This window comes from Microtus pennsylvanicus, chromosome 12, assembly GCF_037038515.1.
Source record: "Microtus pennsylvanicus isolate mMicPen1 chromosome 12, mMicPen1.hap1, whole genome shotgun sequence".
Lineage (NCBI taxonomy): Eukaryota > Metazoa > Chordata > Mammalia > Rodentia > Cricetidae > Microtus > Microtus pennsylvanicus.
In genome coordinates this window covers 35,580,793-35,598,782 of record NC_134590.1, presented here as the reverse complement: position 1 = coordinate 35,598,782, position 17,990 = coordinate 35,580,793, and the positions used below count along the sequence as shown (strand labels likewise).

Genomic DNA, 17,990 nt, shown 5'->3' with positions numbered 1-17,990 from the left:
TTGGAAGAGCAGGCAATGCTCTTAACCTCTGAGCCATCTCTCCAGCCCCGTCAGATTAATTTCTGCACCTATACATTCTCCCACTTGACAGAGAACTGGTCTCTGAGGATACAAACTCCCTCCCTTTGGGACAGCTTTGATTGTATTTTATGGTGGCAGTGTAGGGACATTGAGACAGTCTCATTGTTAGCTTTGGTTGACCTGTAGCTTTCTATGTAGACTAGTCTGGCCTCAAACTCATAAAAGATCCTCCTGCCTCTGCCCCTCTCTGCTGTGATTAAAGGTGTGCACTACCACACATGGCTTATTTTTGTTTTTATTTAGGTAAGGTCTGGAACTGACTAGTTCAGGCTTGGAGACAGAAAACCTCTTGCACCAGTCTCTCAAGTGTTGGGATTACAAGCAGGAGCCACCATGTCCCACTTCAGACCAGTAGTTTTGACTTGTCATGGTCACTTTAGGACAAAATCCTTCCCTACTATACAAAAATTTTCATATAAGAATATTTTTAGTTTTCTTCACCAAAAGTAGTCAGGTATGATGGCACACACTTTTAATCTCAGCATTGGGAGGCAGAGGCATGCAGATCTCTGTGCATTTTGGACAGCCTGATCTACATATGTTCCAGGCCAGCCAGAGTCACAAGGTGAAATCCTGTCTCAAAACAACAGAAAACATTCTTATAACTTCCTTAGCATGCCCTTCATTACTTATTGATTTCTTTCTGCCTTTTTTCTAAATAAATTTCTAAATCTCCTCTCTGTGGTCTATGAATTTCATTCTTTGAATTCAGGAGGCAAATATCTGGAATCCCCTGGCTTAGGTGGTCATTGAGTTTCTGGGATGCCAGCCTCTCAAGACAAGCATGACAGAACCATAAAAGGCTCTGTGCTCTCACAGGCACCCCCATACTCCTTTAGCCACACCCCAAAGACGTAAGACTTGCAGGTAGGCTTCTTTTATTCCAACTTTAATTGGTAACTTTCAGGGCAGACATTACACTCTACATAACGAAATTGTACTAGTTTTCTCACCGATAAAATACCTGACCAAAGCAACTTCGGACATTGTCACTGTGGCTCAGAGCATAGTCCACCATCTCAGGAAAGGCAGGGCAAAGGGGTGAGAGGCAACTGGTCACATCACCTCTGCAGTCAGAAAGCAGAGGAAGATGAAAGCTATGTTTTGATCATCCCCCCCCTTTTTTTTCTCTGTGTGGTCCTGGTTGTTCTGGAACTCACTCTGTAGATCAGGCTGGCCTTGAATTTAGTGATCTACCTGCCTCTGCTCCTGCCTCTGGAGTGCTGGAATTAAAGGTGTGCACCATCACTGCCTGGCTTACCTTCTCGTTTTTATTCAGTTTTCAATTCCTGCCCACAAAATGGTTCCTCCCACACTTAGGGTGGATTATCCCTCTTCAGTTAAACTGGAGTGGCATTTCATTTGTATTTTAATAAATAAAGCTTGCCTAAGGATCAAAAAAGTAAAACAGCCACACTGATCGGCCTTGCAGATCAGGCAGCAATGACACTCTCGTTTGCCATAGAAACCGAGCAGTGGTGGTGCACACCTTTGATCCCATCCCTAGAGAGGATTAAAAACAGAGGAGACAGCTCTCAGACATAGTCTCGTTCTGAGGTTCCTGGAGGCAGGATCACTGTTTCTGACTGAGCAGTGGCTGGCTGCTTTGCTTTTTGGATCTTCAGGTTGAACCCAATTTTTCTCTCCCTCTCTCTCTTTTATTTATTGTGTTTCATTAAACCTTTCTGGAAATATCCTCACAGAAACATCCTGAGGTGACTGTAAATCTGCTCAAGTTGGCAATGAGGATTAGACATCAAAGATTTATTTGAGACAGGGTCTTATCAAGTAGACCAGTCTAGCTTTGAACTCACTAGATCCCTGTGTTTGCCTTCTGAATGCTGGGATTAAAAGTATACACTACCATGGTTTATATAGGTCTTTAAAGATTTATTAGTAAAAGTTATTTATTATTGATGTACAAAGGTCATCTGTCTATGTGTTAATTTCATTGGCTAATAAAGAAACTGTTTTGGTCTTTTGATAGGCTAGCCCTTAGGTGGGTGGAGTAAACAGAACAGAATTCTGGGAGGAAGAAGGCAGTGAAGCAGACGTTGTAGTTCTCCTCTCCGAGATGGACGCAGGTTAAGAATCTTCTCAGTGCTGCACAGATTATTAGAAATGGGTTAATCAAGATGTGAGAATTAGCCAATAAGAGGCTGGAACTAATGGGCCAGGCAGTGTGCCTGCCCGCAGCTCATCATCTACATATTATAGTATTCTGTCTGTATGTCTGAAGAGGGCACCAGATCTCATTACAGATGGTTGTGAGACATCATGTGGTTGCTGCGAATTGAACTCAGGACCTCTGGAAGAGTAGCTAGCGCTCTCAGCTGCTGAACAATCTCTCTAGCCCAGACTTACTAGTTTTTAATGCCTATTTATGTGTATGTGTGCCTGAGTGTATGTAGGTGCACCACATATATGTAGAAGCCTGTAAAGTTCAGTAGACCCAGACCTTTGGGAACTGAAGTTATGGACAGTGTGGGCCACCATGTGAGTGTTGGGAACCAAGCCTGGATCCTCTGCAATAGTAAGTTAACCACTGAACCATCTCTCTGGTTCCTAAAAATGTTTACATCTTCTCTTGTGACATGACCACCTCTATGACAAAGCAGCAGCAGTTTTGGTGACCTACAGAAAACCTTGGCCTGCAGTCCTTCCAACAAAACAGCAGGGGTCGGGTGAGCCCAACTAAGTTCCCATTACTAGTCATGGTGAGGGTTAGTGGGGAAGAGAAGGGTGGATTCATGATACCCTCACTTGAAATTTCTGTCACCACACCCTCCTGTCCCATTGGACCAATCTTGACTGTGCTGTATGGGGTCTTGGGTGTGTGTGGCAGAGGATAATAGGAGGGGTGAGACTTCTTGGTGATGCAGCTGCTCAGGAGTCACCTACACTCCTGTAAGTAACCCCAATAAACTCATGGGTTCACTAAAATGGTTTGGATAGAATCCTTTCTTTGGTCTGTCATTATCTTATCTAGGGTGAATAGACATACTGATGTGGGAGTGTCATATATCAATTTGTTGATTCCTTTGGCTAAGCAATAAAGAAACTGCTAGGCCCATTTGATAGGCCCACCCTTAGGTGGGTGGAGTAAACAGAACATAACGCCCAGAGGAAGAGGAAGTGAGGTCAGACTCCACAGCTCCGCTCTCCGGAGCAGACGCAGGAGAGACGCCATGCTACCGGCTCCTGGGCAGACACACGCGATGAAGCTCTGAAGCTCCGACCAGGATGGACTTAGGCTAAAATCTTCCCGGTAAGCGCACCTAGGGGCGCTACACAGATGATTAGAAATGGGCCAGAGCAGTGTTTAAAAGAATACAGTGTCCGTGTAATTATTTGGGGCATAAGCTAGCCGGGCAGGGCAGGAGGCTGGGGTGTTTGGGGACGCAGCCCTGCCGCCACCCCATATTACTACAAATGACGCCCAGACGTGTGGCTAACTAAACTCACTTAAAAAACTTGAGAAAGCTTAAAAATAAGGGAGAGAGAGTTTAACACAGATTTTTGCTGTTTGTTGGTGGCGTGCTGTAGAGAGATTTCCTGATTCGGCAACAGCAGCAGAAAAAACGCTGTGTCATTTCAAAGCATGGCTTCCTGGGGCTGTGCCGCCAGTGCAAACTCTGGCTTTATGTTTGTGTTCCCGCTTGGGATCTGAAGGAGAGTGCTCTGAGACCTTGACGATGACTCAGAGCTCCCCGCCTGCTCCTGGGCAGAAGGCAGAATCAGGCTTAGGCAGGCGGAAGAGCATGGCGGATTCCTGCTGCCATACAGAGATGTGTTTTCAGACTGCGTAGTGCTCTGCGTGTCAGATTTGGATATAACTTGGATGAAAAGAATTTCTGTGCTGCACGCTCAGTCTCAGAATTAAAGTGCTGAGTGCCGCTCCTACCTGGTAGCCCCAAGAGGCTTCCTGACTCAGCTTTAGCTGCAAAGCCTGCAGCTCATTAAGAGGTCCTGCCACAAAACACTTAAACAGTGTTGATGAAAAGCTGAACACATGCTTTTCGGTTTTCAGCCGTAGCAGGAAAAAATCTCCGCGTTTAAAAATGCCGGCTTTCTGGGCCATCCTGCCAGGGCAAACTCTGACTGTTTGAGGCAGGAGGGCCGGCTACTGAGAGAGGACTTGAGTGTTGTCTGTTGTAGCTCGCTGGCTGGCAGGGACCTTGAATTGCTATAAACATGGCTACAGCCAGTACCTCAGCCACGAGGCTGGAAAGCTAAGGATCTAGCTGGCAAAGCCACGCCTTTAGTCCTACTGATATTGCTTTGCAAATTAAAGACTCGCGTGGTCAGAAAAAGAGAGATATACAGTAAAGAGAGATTCAAAGACAGAAAATTTCTGAATGGTTTACTGTGTGTTAAAAATATAGTCAGACTAAAAGTTAAAATTCTTAAAGTAAACCTCTGACTTCAAGGTGTGGTGGCACACGCCTTTAATCCCAGTGCCTAGAAGGCAGAGACAAACAGATCTCTGTGAGTTCAAGGTGTAGTAGTGTACGCCTTTAATCCCAATGCCTGGGAGGCAGAGACAGGCGGATCTCTGAGAGTTCAAAGACAGCCTGGTCTACAGATCTACGCTCAAAAAGCAAAAAGTTAACATAGGAATGTCACAGCTTAGATTCTTAAGCGCCTAATGATTTAAAGGCGCAAATCAAAAGTGCTCCTGGATAGTAAAAAATTGCAGATTCACAATAGGACAGATTCAGACCACTAAATGAGTCACACTGTTGGATGAATATACGTAGGCTTGGGAGAGAGAAGAAAAAGAATATAGGGAATAAAGTTAATGGTTTAAAAAGAAAAAAGTAAAAGTAAAGTCATTAAAGAGACAGAATAAAGTAAAGTGATAGAGTAAAAATAAGCCGCGTAAAGATGAAAATTTCACAGAGAGTCTGGATTCTTTGTATTATTGTGCTTTCTTTAAAATTTTTGACTGTGAAGGAGCTAAGTACAGACAGACATTTCATTATATGGGCAGCCCAGTGGAACCAGAACGGATATCATGAGGGTATGATTTCAGAATTTGGGTCTAAGGATATGATGCTTTGGAGAGAGTCTTCTTTTGTTTTCACAGAGGATGAGACCCTGTTCATTTCTTCTATTCCGATTTGGTATGATGGACCACGTCCTCCTGAAGGGTTGCTGTGAACATCTTCAGAAAATTGCTTTGCTCAACTGCCAACTGAGATAAACCTGGCACACAGGTTACACCCTAAATAATCTGATTAACGACGCCCCCATTCAGCAGGAAGCAGTTTGGAGAGAAAAAACTGCGCCCATGTTCCCAAATATTGTTTATAAATGTTCTTTTACATTTAAAGGGGGAAATGATATAGGTATGAATAATTTGCATTGATAGAGATTTATGGTCAATTTTGTTATATGTATAAATGTTTCTGATGTAACTTTTACTTGATAACTGTTTTGTTATATGTAATTTTGCTATGTTAAAGTTAAAGCCTTTCTTTTTTGTTTAAACAGAAAAAGGGGAAGTGATGTGGGAGTGTCATATATCAATTTGTTGATTCCTTTGGCTAAGCAATAAAGAAACTGCTAGGCCCATTTGATAGGCCCACCCTTAGGTGGGTGGAGTAAACAGAACAGAACGCCCAGAGGAAGAGGAAGTGAGGTCAGACTCCACAGCTCCGCTCTCCGGAGCAGACGCAGGAGAGACGCCATGCTACCGGCTCCTGGGCAGACACACGCGATGAAGCTCTGAAGCTCCGACCAGGATGGACTTAGGCTAAAATCTTCCCGGTAAGCGCACCTAGGGGCGCTACACAGATGATTAGAAATGGGCCAGAGCAGTGTTTAAAAGAATACAGTGTCCGTGTAATTATTTGGGGCATAAGCTAGCCGGGCAGGGCAGGAGGCTGGGGTGTTTGGGGACGCAGCCCTGCCGCCACCCCATATTAATTACTACAACATACCTCTCTTCAGGAAATGTCACGCAGCAATTTGTTTCTCTGTGTAGCCTTGGGTGTCCTGGAACTCACAAAGGCAGGCATGTGCCCAGCTCACACAATAAATCTTAACATTAAAATCCAATTACAGAGCTGATCTTAGAGTTCTGCAGGAATTCTAGTTTGAGTGGACGAGGTCAAGCAGCAGAAGCATGCTGAAGGCTCAGGGACAGACAGGTGTCTGTTGATGGGGCGCTGAGTGCCACTATACCTAACGTGAGAGATCCCTCCTTTAGATAACCCACATTTTTTTTTCTTTTTTTCCCAGTATGTGCAGATCATGATATCAAAACAGTATTAGAAAACTCTGCATGCCAAAGTGTTCCTGATAGGTTTGTTAAATATTAATACTCTGTGTAAATAAGCTATCAGTCTGTGCCTCATGGTTTATATTGGATAGATGGTGGTTGTTTGCCTCCACAAACAGTTGTGAAGTCATTAGGCCTCGTCATTTTAACTGAAGACGAAGAGTACTGCTGTTTTATACAATGGATTCACACAGGGCAATGTACAGTCTGAAAGCTATTGTTCTACAATGTTTAGTAACTTAGAGGAAGGCATAGCTTCATCTCAAGGTTGCTACGCAGAGGAATTTGATGGAGATTGTTTATAAGCATTAAAGATGACAAAGGCTAACAATATCAGGAAGTCTTGGAATCCACATGCTTGAATAATGTAACATCAGTGGAAGGATGAAAGCGCTATCGGGAGAGCCACTGGACGGGAAGTGTGGGATTTGGAAGAAAATGAACGCATCGTCGCCCGCCCCTCAGCTCCACCTCTGTCAGTGTCTCTTTAGCCACACTTAAAGGAAACACAGATTTCAAGGGAGCCCACTGGTGCAGAGACTACTGTAGATTATACTTCCAGCACTTAGAGCACAGAGCAGACTAGATGAGGACAGAGAATTAATTTGCGGGAGCAAACATGTTCAACTTAGTAACGTTGATGTATTTTGGAAGTATTTGTGCTCCTATATGAACGATAAGCAAATGGCACAATTAAAATATTCAGTAAATGCAAACTAGGTGTGAACTTCATTTAGCAGTAAGTTCTCATTTTGGTCAATGCATGGCCTTTGAGGTGAGCCTTGTGGCTTCTCAGTAACTCTAGGCTCTAAAAGTGTTCTGCTTTAGAGAGGTGAAAGGAATTAACTAACTCAGCAATGACAATTGGGATCTTAGCAGAGGGCCTAGGGGGGTGATCCCAGTGAGAAACGTGGCGGCTCTATTACTTCTCATTTGTAGCTGCATATTTCCTCTATAAACAGGGAAATTCTGAGACCTCCTTATTATTTGTTGGGAAGCTCCACCCAGTCCTGCCCCTCCTATTCCAGGCCCCACCCCTAAGGAAGCCCACCACTCGCAGCTCCTCTCCCTGAGATGCTAAAGACCACACCCACAGGCTATTTAAGTCATGGTTCCAATCTGCCACGTGGCTCTCCCTCGTGGTTTTTCTCCTCTTCCCTGGGAACACCCGGGAATGCTTTGCTCAGATTAAACATGAACATAATTATTCTGCCTGATCTGGCTTATTACATTTGTGGAGAGACTTAATACCAGGGTACAGAAACCTTTTACTATTATTATTATTATATTATTATTATTATTTTGAGACACGGTGTTATAATTTAAAAAGCGGCCAGGAAGGAGACACATCATACAGTGCTCACATGGGTTATTGGAAGAGGAGAAAGAAGGGGCAGAAAAGGGGACAAAGAGAGGGACAGAGACCAGTCCACGAGGGTAAGAGTGGCAGAAGAGAGAGAATGGGAAAGAGGTAAGAGAAGAGCGAGAGGGAGCAGGCATGCGCACAAAAGGCGCCCTTAGTGACTGCAGCAGAGTATCCTGTCAGGACCCCAAGGGCAGGCCAGGACATATGCCTGAATACTAACCCTCCTCCCTTTCGTTTATTATAAAAAGGTGAGGAATTTGAAAGGGATAGCGGGTGAGGCAGGGATGAGAATGTCGTGTTCTTGAGACTGCTTCCTGTTGACCTAGGGAGCATCAGTCATCTTTGGGGGACCTGAGAAAGCTGGGGTGCTGGCCACATCCTGGGGTAGCTGACTTTTACTTTACTGTCCAGGCTCCGTGGAACCGTCAGGCGCCACTTGGATCTGCTAAAATGCTGTCTGAGGTGAATCCAAGTTGACTCCCTGGAGCTCACAACTTAAGGCGCCTGTTCCTTCCCCATCACCGCAGCAGCACCTCGACACCCTCTTTCTAGCCGATTCAACAGGAGACACAGGTGGCTGATTACCAAGGGCAGTCAATAGTAAAAAGTGAAACAGAACAAATTTGAACCAAACTAGCAAGGCTGTCTCCTGAGAAGGCAAGGAAAAGTGACAGGGGAAAGGTCACCAGGGCCAAATGGAAGCAGGACTTGAGTAAATAAAAAGAAATGGGAAACCGGTGTGTGTTGAGCAAGAGGAAGCTGGCTTATCCATCTGACCTGTATGTTGCAGCAAGCAGACAGGACATTTAGAGAGGGAGTGCAGACAGAAAAAGAAAGTGGAGAATTCTTTCTCCGTTTCCTGACTGCCTGGTCTAAGGAATACTGAGGCCAGATTTGATTTGAAAGGAATGGTCAGTGGGTCTCCAAAAGACATCCCAATGGGAGCGTGGCCATACAGACGATGGATGACACAGTTCCCAGAGTGAAGCAGAGAAGATGATCCAAGAGTCTGCAATTCCTAGAGTCTCAGGAACTCAGAAAGAAGCAGCTTAAGCAGGCACAAGGGCCAAGGGCTCTGAGCTGGAGAGAGACACAGTCGCCTGGTACCAGGACTTTGAGAAAGGCCAGAAGGCGAGGAGAGGACTGTGCTCCAGAAATGAAGCCTCACATCCAGGGGAATGGTTAGAGGCTACCCATTGGAGACCCAATTGCCAGCAGTTGAATGGAAGGTGAAGCTGCCAGTGAACGAGAAAGCAGATTGGTTGCAGGTGGAAGAGAGTGGATCAGAAAGCAATATCCAAGGGGTATTTGGGCCAAAGCTGATTGCAAAGGTGGACAAGTTTAGAAGCCCTTAAATAGTGCAAAAACTGGAGGTATAGACGATGCCAAAGTTCCCAGGAGTGAGGCAGATAAATGAGACCCAAGAGTCTGTAATTCTTAGCCTCCCAGGAATTCAGAGAGGGTCAATTTCGAGAAGGCACAGGCTCCTCAGTGATTTGTCAAACACAGAGCAGGGGCCAAAGGCTCTGGGCCAAGAGCGCCATGGTTGCCTGGTACCAAGGCTTAACGAGGTCAAAAGGTGAGAAACCACGAGAGTCCAGAGTCCTCACTGGTGGGAAATGCCAGTGTTGGGTGGAGAGGCCCAGTGATCTGTGGGAGAAGTGAGGCTATTGTATGTGGACCTCAGACTCTCAGTGGGCAGCAGGAAGAAGAGTCAGGAGAGCCTTCCAGGTCAGGGAGTCTACTAAATAACTCAGTCTGCATGAATATTGCATGCTTCAGCCATTTCCAGTAAAAATTGTGTCCCATGAATAAAGTGGCCTTTTCTTCACAACTCAGTGGCACAAAGTGGCTTTACTGCAGACTTTGTTAAAGTACCACTTTGCCATTTAATCACAGAGAACATTAAGAAAAAAATCTTAGCCCAACGGTGGTGGCACATACCTTTAATCCCAGCACTTGTGAGGCAGAGGTAGGTGGATTCTGTGACTTTGAGGCCAGCCTGGACTACACAGCTAGTTCCAAGACAGTCAGGGCTACAGAGAGAAACCCTGTCTTGAAAAAAGAAAACAAAACAAAACAAAAAAAAAACAATCTCCAGACTAGTGTGGAGTCACATGTTTAAAATTTGGGCAGCTGATGCTGGAGGATCACAAGTTGGAGATCAGTTTTCACTACACACTGAGACCCTGCCTCAAATAAACAAAAATATAAGCCAACACAACAGGATATATGGTGAACATTCACTTACTTTATTTACTTGTGTGCACCTGCGTGCGTGGTGGAAGTCACGTGCTTTCTGGGGAAAGAACTCAATTGTCAGGCTCAGCACTCACTGATAGGCCCTAACAACCTCCTTTTCTTTCCCCAAATACTTAAGTTTGTTTTCCAAGGATGGCTACTGTTGTTCAGCTGCTTACAAATTTTTCCAGTACCACTTAAAGATTCACAAATACTACATAAGCAAATGTAATCTCTCCTGGCATATAAATGGTAATATATTAATATGAATTGCATGGGGCTGGAGAGATGGCTCAGTGGTTAAGAGCATTGCCTGCTCTTCCAAAGGTCCTGAGTTCAATTCCCAGCAACCACATGGTGGCTCACAGCCATCTGTAATGGGGTCTGTTGCCCTCTTCTGGCCTTCAGGCATACAGACAGAGTATTGTATACATAATAAATAAATAAATTAAAAAAAATATGAATTGCATTGCATAGTGTTTGTTATAGGTTGGGCATCAAGTATCTCCCTGAAACCATGCATGTTTTGAACATCTGGTCCCCCAATCAGTGGATCCAAGCATTGAGTGGCAGCTGGATCATGAGGGCTTTGACCTAATCAATATATTGATGCATTGATGGATTCATAATTTCGTGTTATTATTGAGGAGCTGATAGACATTTTTTAAGGAGGTCCTAGAGGAAGTAGTTTACTAGGGACAGATCTAGGGGCTGGTGAGATGGTTCAGCAGGGAGTTGCTTGTTGTAGTAGAAATATCAAATGGGTCTTTTTCTATCATACTCTAAAACTTGTGTTTAAAACAAGGAGTCCAAGTGTTTTTATCACTTCTCCCACCTTGTAAGACTTTAAGCAAATATTTTAATCCCTCCTTTGTTTACACAAAGGTCCAAGGTTTGCAGTATCCCTGGAATCCGATGACCTAGAGCAGTGACCTCTTTCACTCTCTTTCTTTCGCTTCCCTTCATTTCCTGCACACCAATTCCTTTTATACCAATTACATCAAGACTGGGAGATGGGAGCCAGCCAGCCCTTGAGGAAAAGGCACAGTCACTACCTGAGTTAGAGGAAACACCAAATGCACTTCCTGTCTCAGTGTGTTCATCCTTCTGAGCACACCTTATCAGTCAGGAGTAAAGTTGGCCTTGTGCAGACACTGCAGTTGGAATGGTGGGCTCTTTTCTCAACCCTGAGATTATTTCTAACACTGCCAACCTGATGACCTGAGCTCAATCCCTGGAACCGAATGGTGAAAGAACTGACTCCCCAAATTGTCTCAACAACCTTCACACATATGCCATGACTCCTCCCTCCCCCCACATCTTAAGTTCTTTCTTTAGTAATATATATATTTTTTCAAGGTTAGCATAGCCTTGGCTGTGAGGGAACTCTGTAGACCAGGATGGCCTCAAACTCAGAGATCCACATGTCTCTGCCTCCTGAGTGCTTAGAATTAAAAGCACCTTTAATATAGGCATCACTTCTGCCTGGATTCTTTTGTAATAATTAAAAAAAAAAACCTTCTTAAGTGAAGGTCTTGATATTACTGGGATTATCCTTTGGGTTTTTAGTCTCATTAATAAAAGAACTTAAGGATGGACTCAAATGGAAATAAAGATAATTAAAACAAAAATGCATGTCTTTAATCCCTGCACTCAGGAGGTGGATCTTTTCCTCTCTCTCTCTTTCTTTTAGCTTTTCCAGACAGGCTGTCTCTGAGAAACATTCCTACCTGTCCTGGAACTTGCTCTGTAGACCAGTCTGGCCTCAGACTCACAGAAATCTGCCTGCCTTTGCCTCCCGAGTACTGGGATTAAAAGCATGCATCACCACCACCTGGCACGAGGTGGGTCTTTTCTGAGGTCAGCCTGGTCTACCACTAGGCTCCAGGCTTGCCAAAGCTCCAGTGAGACCCTTTCTCAAGAACAAACAGATAAAGAAAATAAAAACCCCAGCCAGGTGAGCTCAACACTGCAGCAGTTAGCTGGAGGAGGTGGGGAGGGGAGGAAGCCATTTAAGGTGACATAAAGGTCAGACACATGAAAAATAAACAGTCATACAGTGAGAAGCTGTATAGAAAGAGTTAAGGAAGCCCAAAATGTTGGGGAGAAAAGCCCAAGCATTAAGGAAAAGCATGCTTAGCAAACAGTAAAAGTAAACTTTTCTGAGTAATTCAGAAATGTGGGCAGACTGACAACCATACAAAGCTCAGATGCTGAGCTGCACTAGGGGCGGAGACTCTGGGAAGGAAAAGTACAGCATATCATTAAAGAACTAATCATGCCATCTCTCTCTTTAGTAGGCGGAAGGTGGTCCCTTAGCTGATTCAACTAGCCCAGCTGGACCGGCGGGGTGGGTCTCCACCCAGACCAGAGATACCATTCTCTTGATCAGATGTTTTTCTTCCTCTAGGCTGACCTCTGGCCCTAGCTTCCCAAGTAGTTGGGGTTCTGGGAGTAAGGCGCCAAGCCCAGTTCAGAATGACTGCCTTACAGATAAGCTGCAAAGATAGTAGAGATTTCTGTATGTTCTTTACTCACCTTCTGGTAATGCGAACATTGTAAATTACTGCGGAGCATTGCCAAAACTAAGACATCAACACTGCTATGAGCCTACTCATGAAGTTATTCAGGTATCACCAGCTACATCCTTTCAGCTCTCTAGAATGTTGTTAAGGTGTTATTCTATTAGAATGAATTCCAAAAGTGGGATTTGCCGTCAAATAATTACTTGCACCAAAAAATTCATAAACCTGAGCCTTGTGTGGTGGTGTCTGTCCATAGTCTGAGCCTTAGGGAGGCCGAGTCAGAAAACTTTCAGTTGGTGGTCGGCCTGGGTTGTGTAATGAGAGCCTGCCTAAGCATAAACACACACAACCTGGCTGGGCCACGGGCCGTTTGCAGCGCACAGACTCGACACGCACAGTCCGCAGGGCACATACTCAGCATGCACAGGCCCTGGGGTCAAGCTTCGGCACAGAAGAAGCATTACCGACTCCCTATCTTTCAAAGAAATTATCAGACCTTTCTAACTTGTTCTCTGATTATTGTTAAGTTTCTTGAGGTTAGGCAGAGTGCGATAAAAAGTATTTTAAGTCGTGTGGGCACAAATATCTACAATATTCTTAGGTTTCTATCATGGCAAAAATTCTTTGTAGTGTTTAGTTGTAAGAGTTGAGCTCCCTTAAAACCACTAGGGGGCTCTGCTACAAGTTTTTATAATTTATGTCTACTCAGGGAAATGTTTTGAGATGTTTCAGAATTTTGGATTCTTTGAAGTCTAAACAACCTTCTTATTTCACAGATGAGGAAATCGTAGCTGACAACGGAGGTGGCATAGGACAGAAGGGGGAGTAAAAAATCCTCTCGGCTCCTGTAGCACTCTTAAGACTGGTCTCGAACTCATGATCTTTCTGCTTCCGACTCCGAGTTCTGGAATTACAAGTGTGTACCACCATACTCAGCTTGTATTAGTCTTAGAATATTCAACTGATTGACTAGGTGAAGAAATACATGAAACATACTAAAATAACACTTTCATTATCTCTAAATGTTATTTTCAAAGTACTTCTCGGCTCTATTAGCTACTTTCAAATAGCCTTTCAAGATTATTGTTCACTTAAAACATTTTACTCGTTTATCTTCTTCTCCATTCAATTTTACTTACTCACTGCTTATTGAAACCTACCAGTGCCGAACACCTTTGTAGGTCTAACGCTCCTTCTTCCTCCTAAGGAGTGTCTCTTTCTCCAACTTCCACTATAATATATATAGAGATTTTCATTTGCTTAATTCAGCCGTTCTCGCTGAAAAACAGGTAGCCAGGATTCTTGCTAAGAATGCAAATTCTTAGGCCCATCCACACTCTAGGGATAGGGCCTAGCAATCTAACAAGCTCTCCGGGGATCCTGAAGACATTCAAGTTTGAAAAACACGTTAGTTCTCCAGCTCAGCGTTCATTATCCAAACAGGCTAAAGATTAACTTCTGGCTTTTAAACCAACCACGGGCCTCTCCCTGGCAATACCTGGACCAAGTACAAGCCGTGGGATCCAACCATTACACAACCTCAAGGTCTCTGTAATACCTGCGATGACCGAATAATAGCTGCGTTATCATGGTTCCAGAACAAAAGCAACGGCAGCAGGGGGGTTTACCAACGGAAGGCAGGACAGGACCGAGTTCCTGCACAGCTTTTTTCCTCGGCTAGACACAGGGAGGCACCTCCAGCCCGTGGGCACTCTGGGTCTGGTAGAGTTAGAGCGGGGCTCAGGCCGGGTGGGGCTCCGAGCCTCCGGGCCAAAGGGGCAGGGGAGGGCTCGCCAGGCCCAGACCCCACTGACCGGGCGCGGAAACCGCACCCTCCTCGCCCCAGACGCCGGCAGGGCGGAGCCACGCGGCCGAAGCCCCGGCACAGACGCGCGGCGCAGCGCGCGGGCTCGGGCTCGCTGCTGAGACGTATGGGGCTACCACTGGAGCGGCTGCGCCGCCCGCCCGGGTCAGCGTGGTGCGCATGCGCGGACCCGGCGCCATTTTGGTGGCCGGGCGCGGAGGTGATTTTACACTGAGGGGGGAACGCGGCGGCTAGGGTGGCAGTGGCAGCGTTCGTGTGCTCGGGTCTGAATCACTGAGGGAGGAGGCGGTGGAGGAAGAGGTGGCGGCGGTGGCGGTGGTCGTAGCGGTGGCGGAGGAGGCGGGTACGAATCAGCTGCGGGCAGAGACATGGCCAACATCGCGGTGCAGCGAATCAAGCGGGAGTTCAAGGAGGTGCTGAAGAGCGAGGAGGTCAGAAATGAGCTACCGGACACCCCCATGTCAGCCCTGGGCGGGAGGGCCCTTCCTTCCGCGACCCCGGCGGCCCCGGCCGGCCTTGCTGCGGCCGCCGCTGCCGATGGGGAAGCGGCGGTCTCCCCTCCTCCTCCTGCCGCCTTTCCCTCCCCTCCCGGGGCCCTGGGATAGACGGGCTCGCGGGCGGCTGGGCGGCCTGGGGAGGACCAGGGTTTGGGGGGCAGATGCAGAAGCACTTGTCGGGGACACGTGAGCTCTGGAGAGAGAGCCCCGAGGCGGCGGCAACATCTGGATGTGTGACTCCGGGGTGGGGAAGGAGCAGGCCGAGAAAACCCGGGAAGTGGGTTGGGGGAAGGGGGGAGAGAGTAACTAGATCCCCGGCAGCAGCGCACCTCCTAGGCCCCCACTTTTAGGGGGGACTCTGGGTATTACCTGCCAGGGCTTTGCTGTCTTTTCTTTGAGGACGGCGCCTACAGAGTCCTTAGGCATGGAGGAAAGGAAGACATTAAATTACTCCCTTATAGTAGACTGTTGGGGGCCCCCATGGAGACATAATGGTCAGTATCGTATTTGGAAGGGGCGTTGAAGCATTTTTTACTACATCTAGGAAATTAATTCTAAATTAGTTACCTGTTTTCCACATACTCCACCAGTACCTACGCCTCAGCATTGACAATGTAAAGCGCTTTGTGTGGTGGAAGGCAAGTTGTTTATGTTAAATGATTTGAAGTAGGGAAAATAATGAAGTGGACGAGTGGCTTATTTCAAAATAGTGTTTAACAGTATTAGAGTTTCTCCTAGGGCAATGCCGCTGTGACTAGTGTCCTGTGAAACCTCATTGCTATGTCCCTCGTACTTGTCTTAACTTTTGAAAAGAGCCCTAGTAAAAACAAGCGATTTCTTCAGATGCACATTGTTGGAGCTCATTATTGAGTTAGGTTTGTTTTGACACAAAATAGCATACCACGAAATAGCTTATTAAAAAATAAGACTTTTGCTACCCGTGAGTCCTTCAGAATTTAAATACATTAATACTGGCCAGACATATGTGGAATATAGAAAGTGATTTAATAATTTGACTTAGCTGTGCAAGTAATAGTACAACTTTTCAGACCCGAGTGAACAAAAATGCCAGATTTTCTGTTTGTATTTAGCAAGAAAATTCTGGAAATAGTTGTTTTTCCTCAAGGTTCACATTCCATTGTCCAATAAGTAGTGCTATTTATGTTTTTCTTATATGCTTGATATTTTAATAATGTCAATAATGATTTTTAAAAATAAGCATTTTAAGTATATGAGTAATTGTTAAAAATCTTTTAGCGCTCCAGCATTATTGTGTCAGAGTCTGCAAATATCTTTCCAAGTAGACATGTAGAAAGTTACTCAAAATTGAAGTGATATATTAGCAGACTTAGTGAACAGACTAAGAAATAATAAGTAGTGATCTGTCTTACAAAGCATGAACTCTGACCTCTGTATTCATTTGCCAAAACTCTGAATGGAAGGATGACTTTGTATTTTTGTGGAACAATGAAGAAACAGTGTGAATGTCTGTATTCACATATTCACAAATTTTAACATTAATTTTAACTTTTTCTTTAGTAAGCAAATGTACTTTGGGATTGTAGATAAATATTCTTAATGAAAGATAAGAGAATATTTTGTTAGCACCCTAAAACAGTAAGATTAGACAAGTCTTTAGACCTCTAACGCTTCTTTTAAAAGCCCTGAAAATCCATATATCTGCTTTATGTGATGTGACTTTCTATTTAAGTGATGGGCTGAGGAGATGGCTCCGTGGGTAAAGGAGGCTTGCTGCCAAGCCTGATGACCTGAGTTCAGGCCTGAGGACCCACATGACCTCTATACCCACACATGCAAATACAATAAAAGCTTTTCTAATGTATGAAATTAAAGAAAATTGTCAGTTTTTCTAAGGAACACAAATTATCCAGGAACAGTGCCTCTGTAAACGTAGCAGGAACTTAATCCAGGAAAGTAAGCTGCAAAGAATACTAGGCAAAGATCAGATAAAATTTAATATCGTAAGCTGGGCATGGTGGCATGCGCCATTAATTCCAGCACTGGGAGGCCGAGGCAGGTGGATCTTGGTGAGTTGGAGGCCAGCCTGGTCTACAGAGTGAGTTCCCAGAACAGCCATGGCTGTTACACAGAAAAACCCTGTCTCAAAAAAAAACCAAAACAAAAAAACCATTTAATAATGTAAAAAAGCTCAACCAACAGATAGTTTTATCCTTAACCAATATTTAGTTCATACATTATTATGTCCAGTTCCATAGGTAGGCTGTGTTAATTAATTTTCACCTCAATAAGGACCCATAGTGCAGTGTATATATTTTCTTTTTTAAGAATATAAATGTAATTTTTAAATAGCTAATCAAGTAATTGTTTCAGCATGTCACCTCATGTAAATCTTCAGTGTACCAGGTTTGATTCACGTGCTAGCGTTTATCATGGATCTAATGACTTACTTTTGATCTGTTTCTAAGTACTTTGTAAAGGTAACTACAGAGCATGCCTTTAGTCTCAGCGCTGGGGTTGGGGGAGGGGTGCAGAGGGGTGGTGGGCAAAAGCAGTGAGTTCTAGCCAGTATGGCCAGGGATACAGAGAGAGATTGTGTCTCAGAAAATACAAGTAAAGATAGCTGCCATTCACTGAATTCTGATCATAGGAATTTGCTGAATGTACTAGTTAAAATATAAGCATTTAACATAAATGTGAAAGACCTAGCCAGGTATTGTGGAGAGGCACTCACATTTGTATCGAAAGGGGAGATGTGTGTTTGCCAATACAGTACAGAGAAAGGATTTATGAGAAGTAGGTAAAACTGGGAAGTTGCATGACTGGGCACTTTGAACTTTGAGTCATGTGCATGGTACTTAATGAAATAAAGGTGGCATCTATTTTTTCATAAAGTACTATTTGGAGATGGGCCTTTTATCTTTTAAATACTCTAGAATATGACTGATTTTAAGTAGTGGTTGAGCGTTGCTCAGAATTAAAATTTACCTAGAATACATTACAGTTTATGAGTCAAGTCAGGTGGATTGCTACTTGTGATGATCAACAGATTAAGCCTTTCTTTAGTATATTCATGGGTTGTATTATTGCTACTAATTACTGCTGCTGCCATTTGCAACATTCCTCTTCTATTGTTTATGTATTACTGCAAATTCTTAGCAATAGGTCTTTGAAGTAGATATATTTTTTT

General features: G+C 44.6%; 1 protein-coding gene across 2 annotated transcripts in view; it reads left to right on the top strand.

Moving 5' to 3' along the window:
- The first annotated feature begins 14,382 nt into the window (after window positions 1–14,382).
- The window catches only part of Ube2k (ubiquitin conjugating enzyme E2 K), a 54,805-nt gene continuing 51,197 nt past the window's right edge, over window positions 14,383–17,990 (top strand). The window contains exon 1 of one of the 2 annotated variants that reach the window (XM_075943396.1): window positions 14,383–14,755. In XM_075943396.1, coding sequence (XP_075799511.1) covers window positions 14,693–14,755 — 63 coding nt within the window. In that variant the 5' untranslated portion in view covers window positions 14,383–14,692. The remainder of the gene's footprint in view (window positions 14,756–17,990) is intronic. The other variant, XM_075943395.1, reaches the window with a different exon arrangement.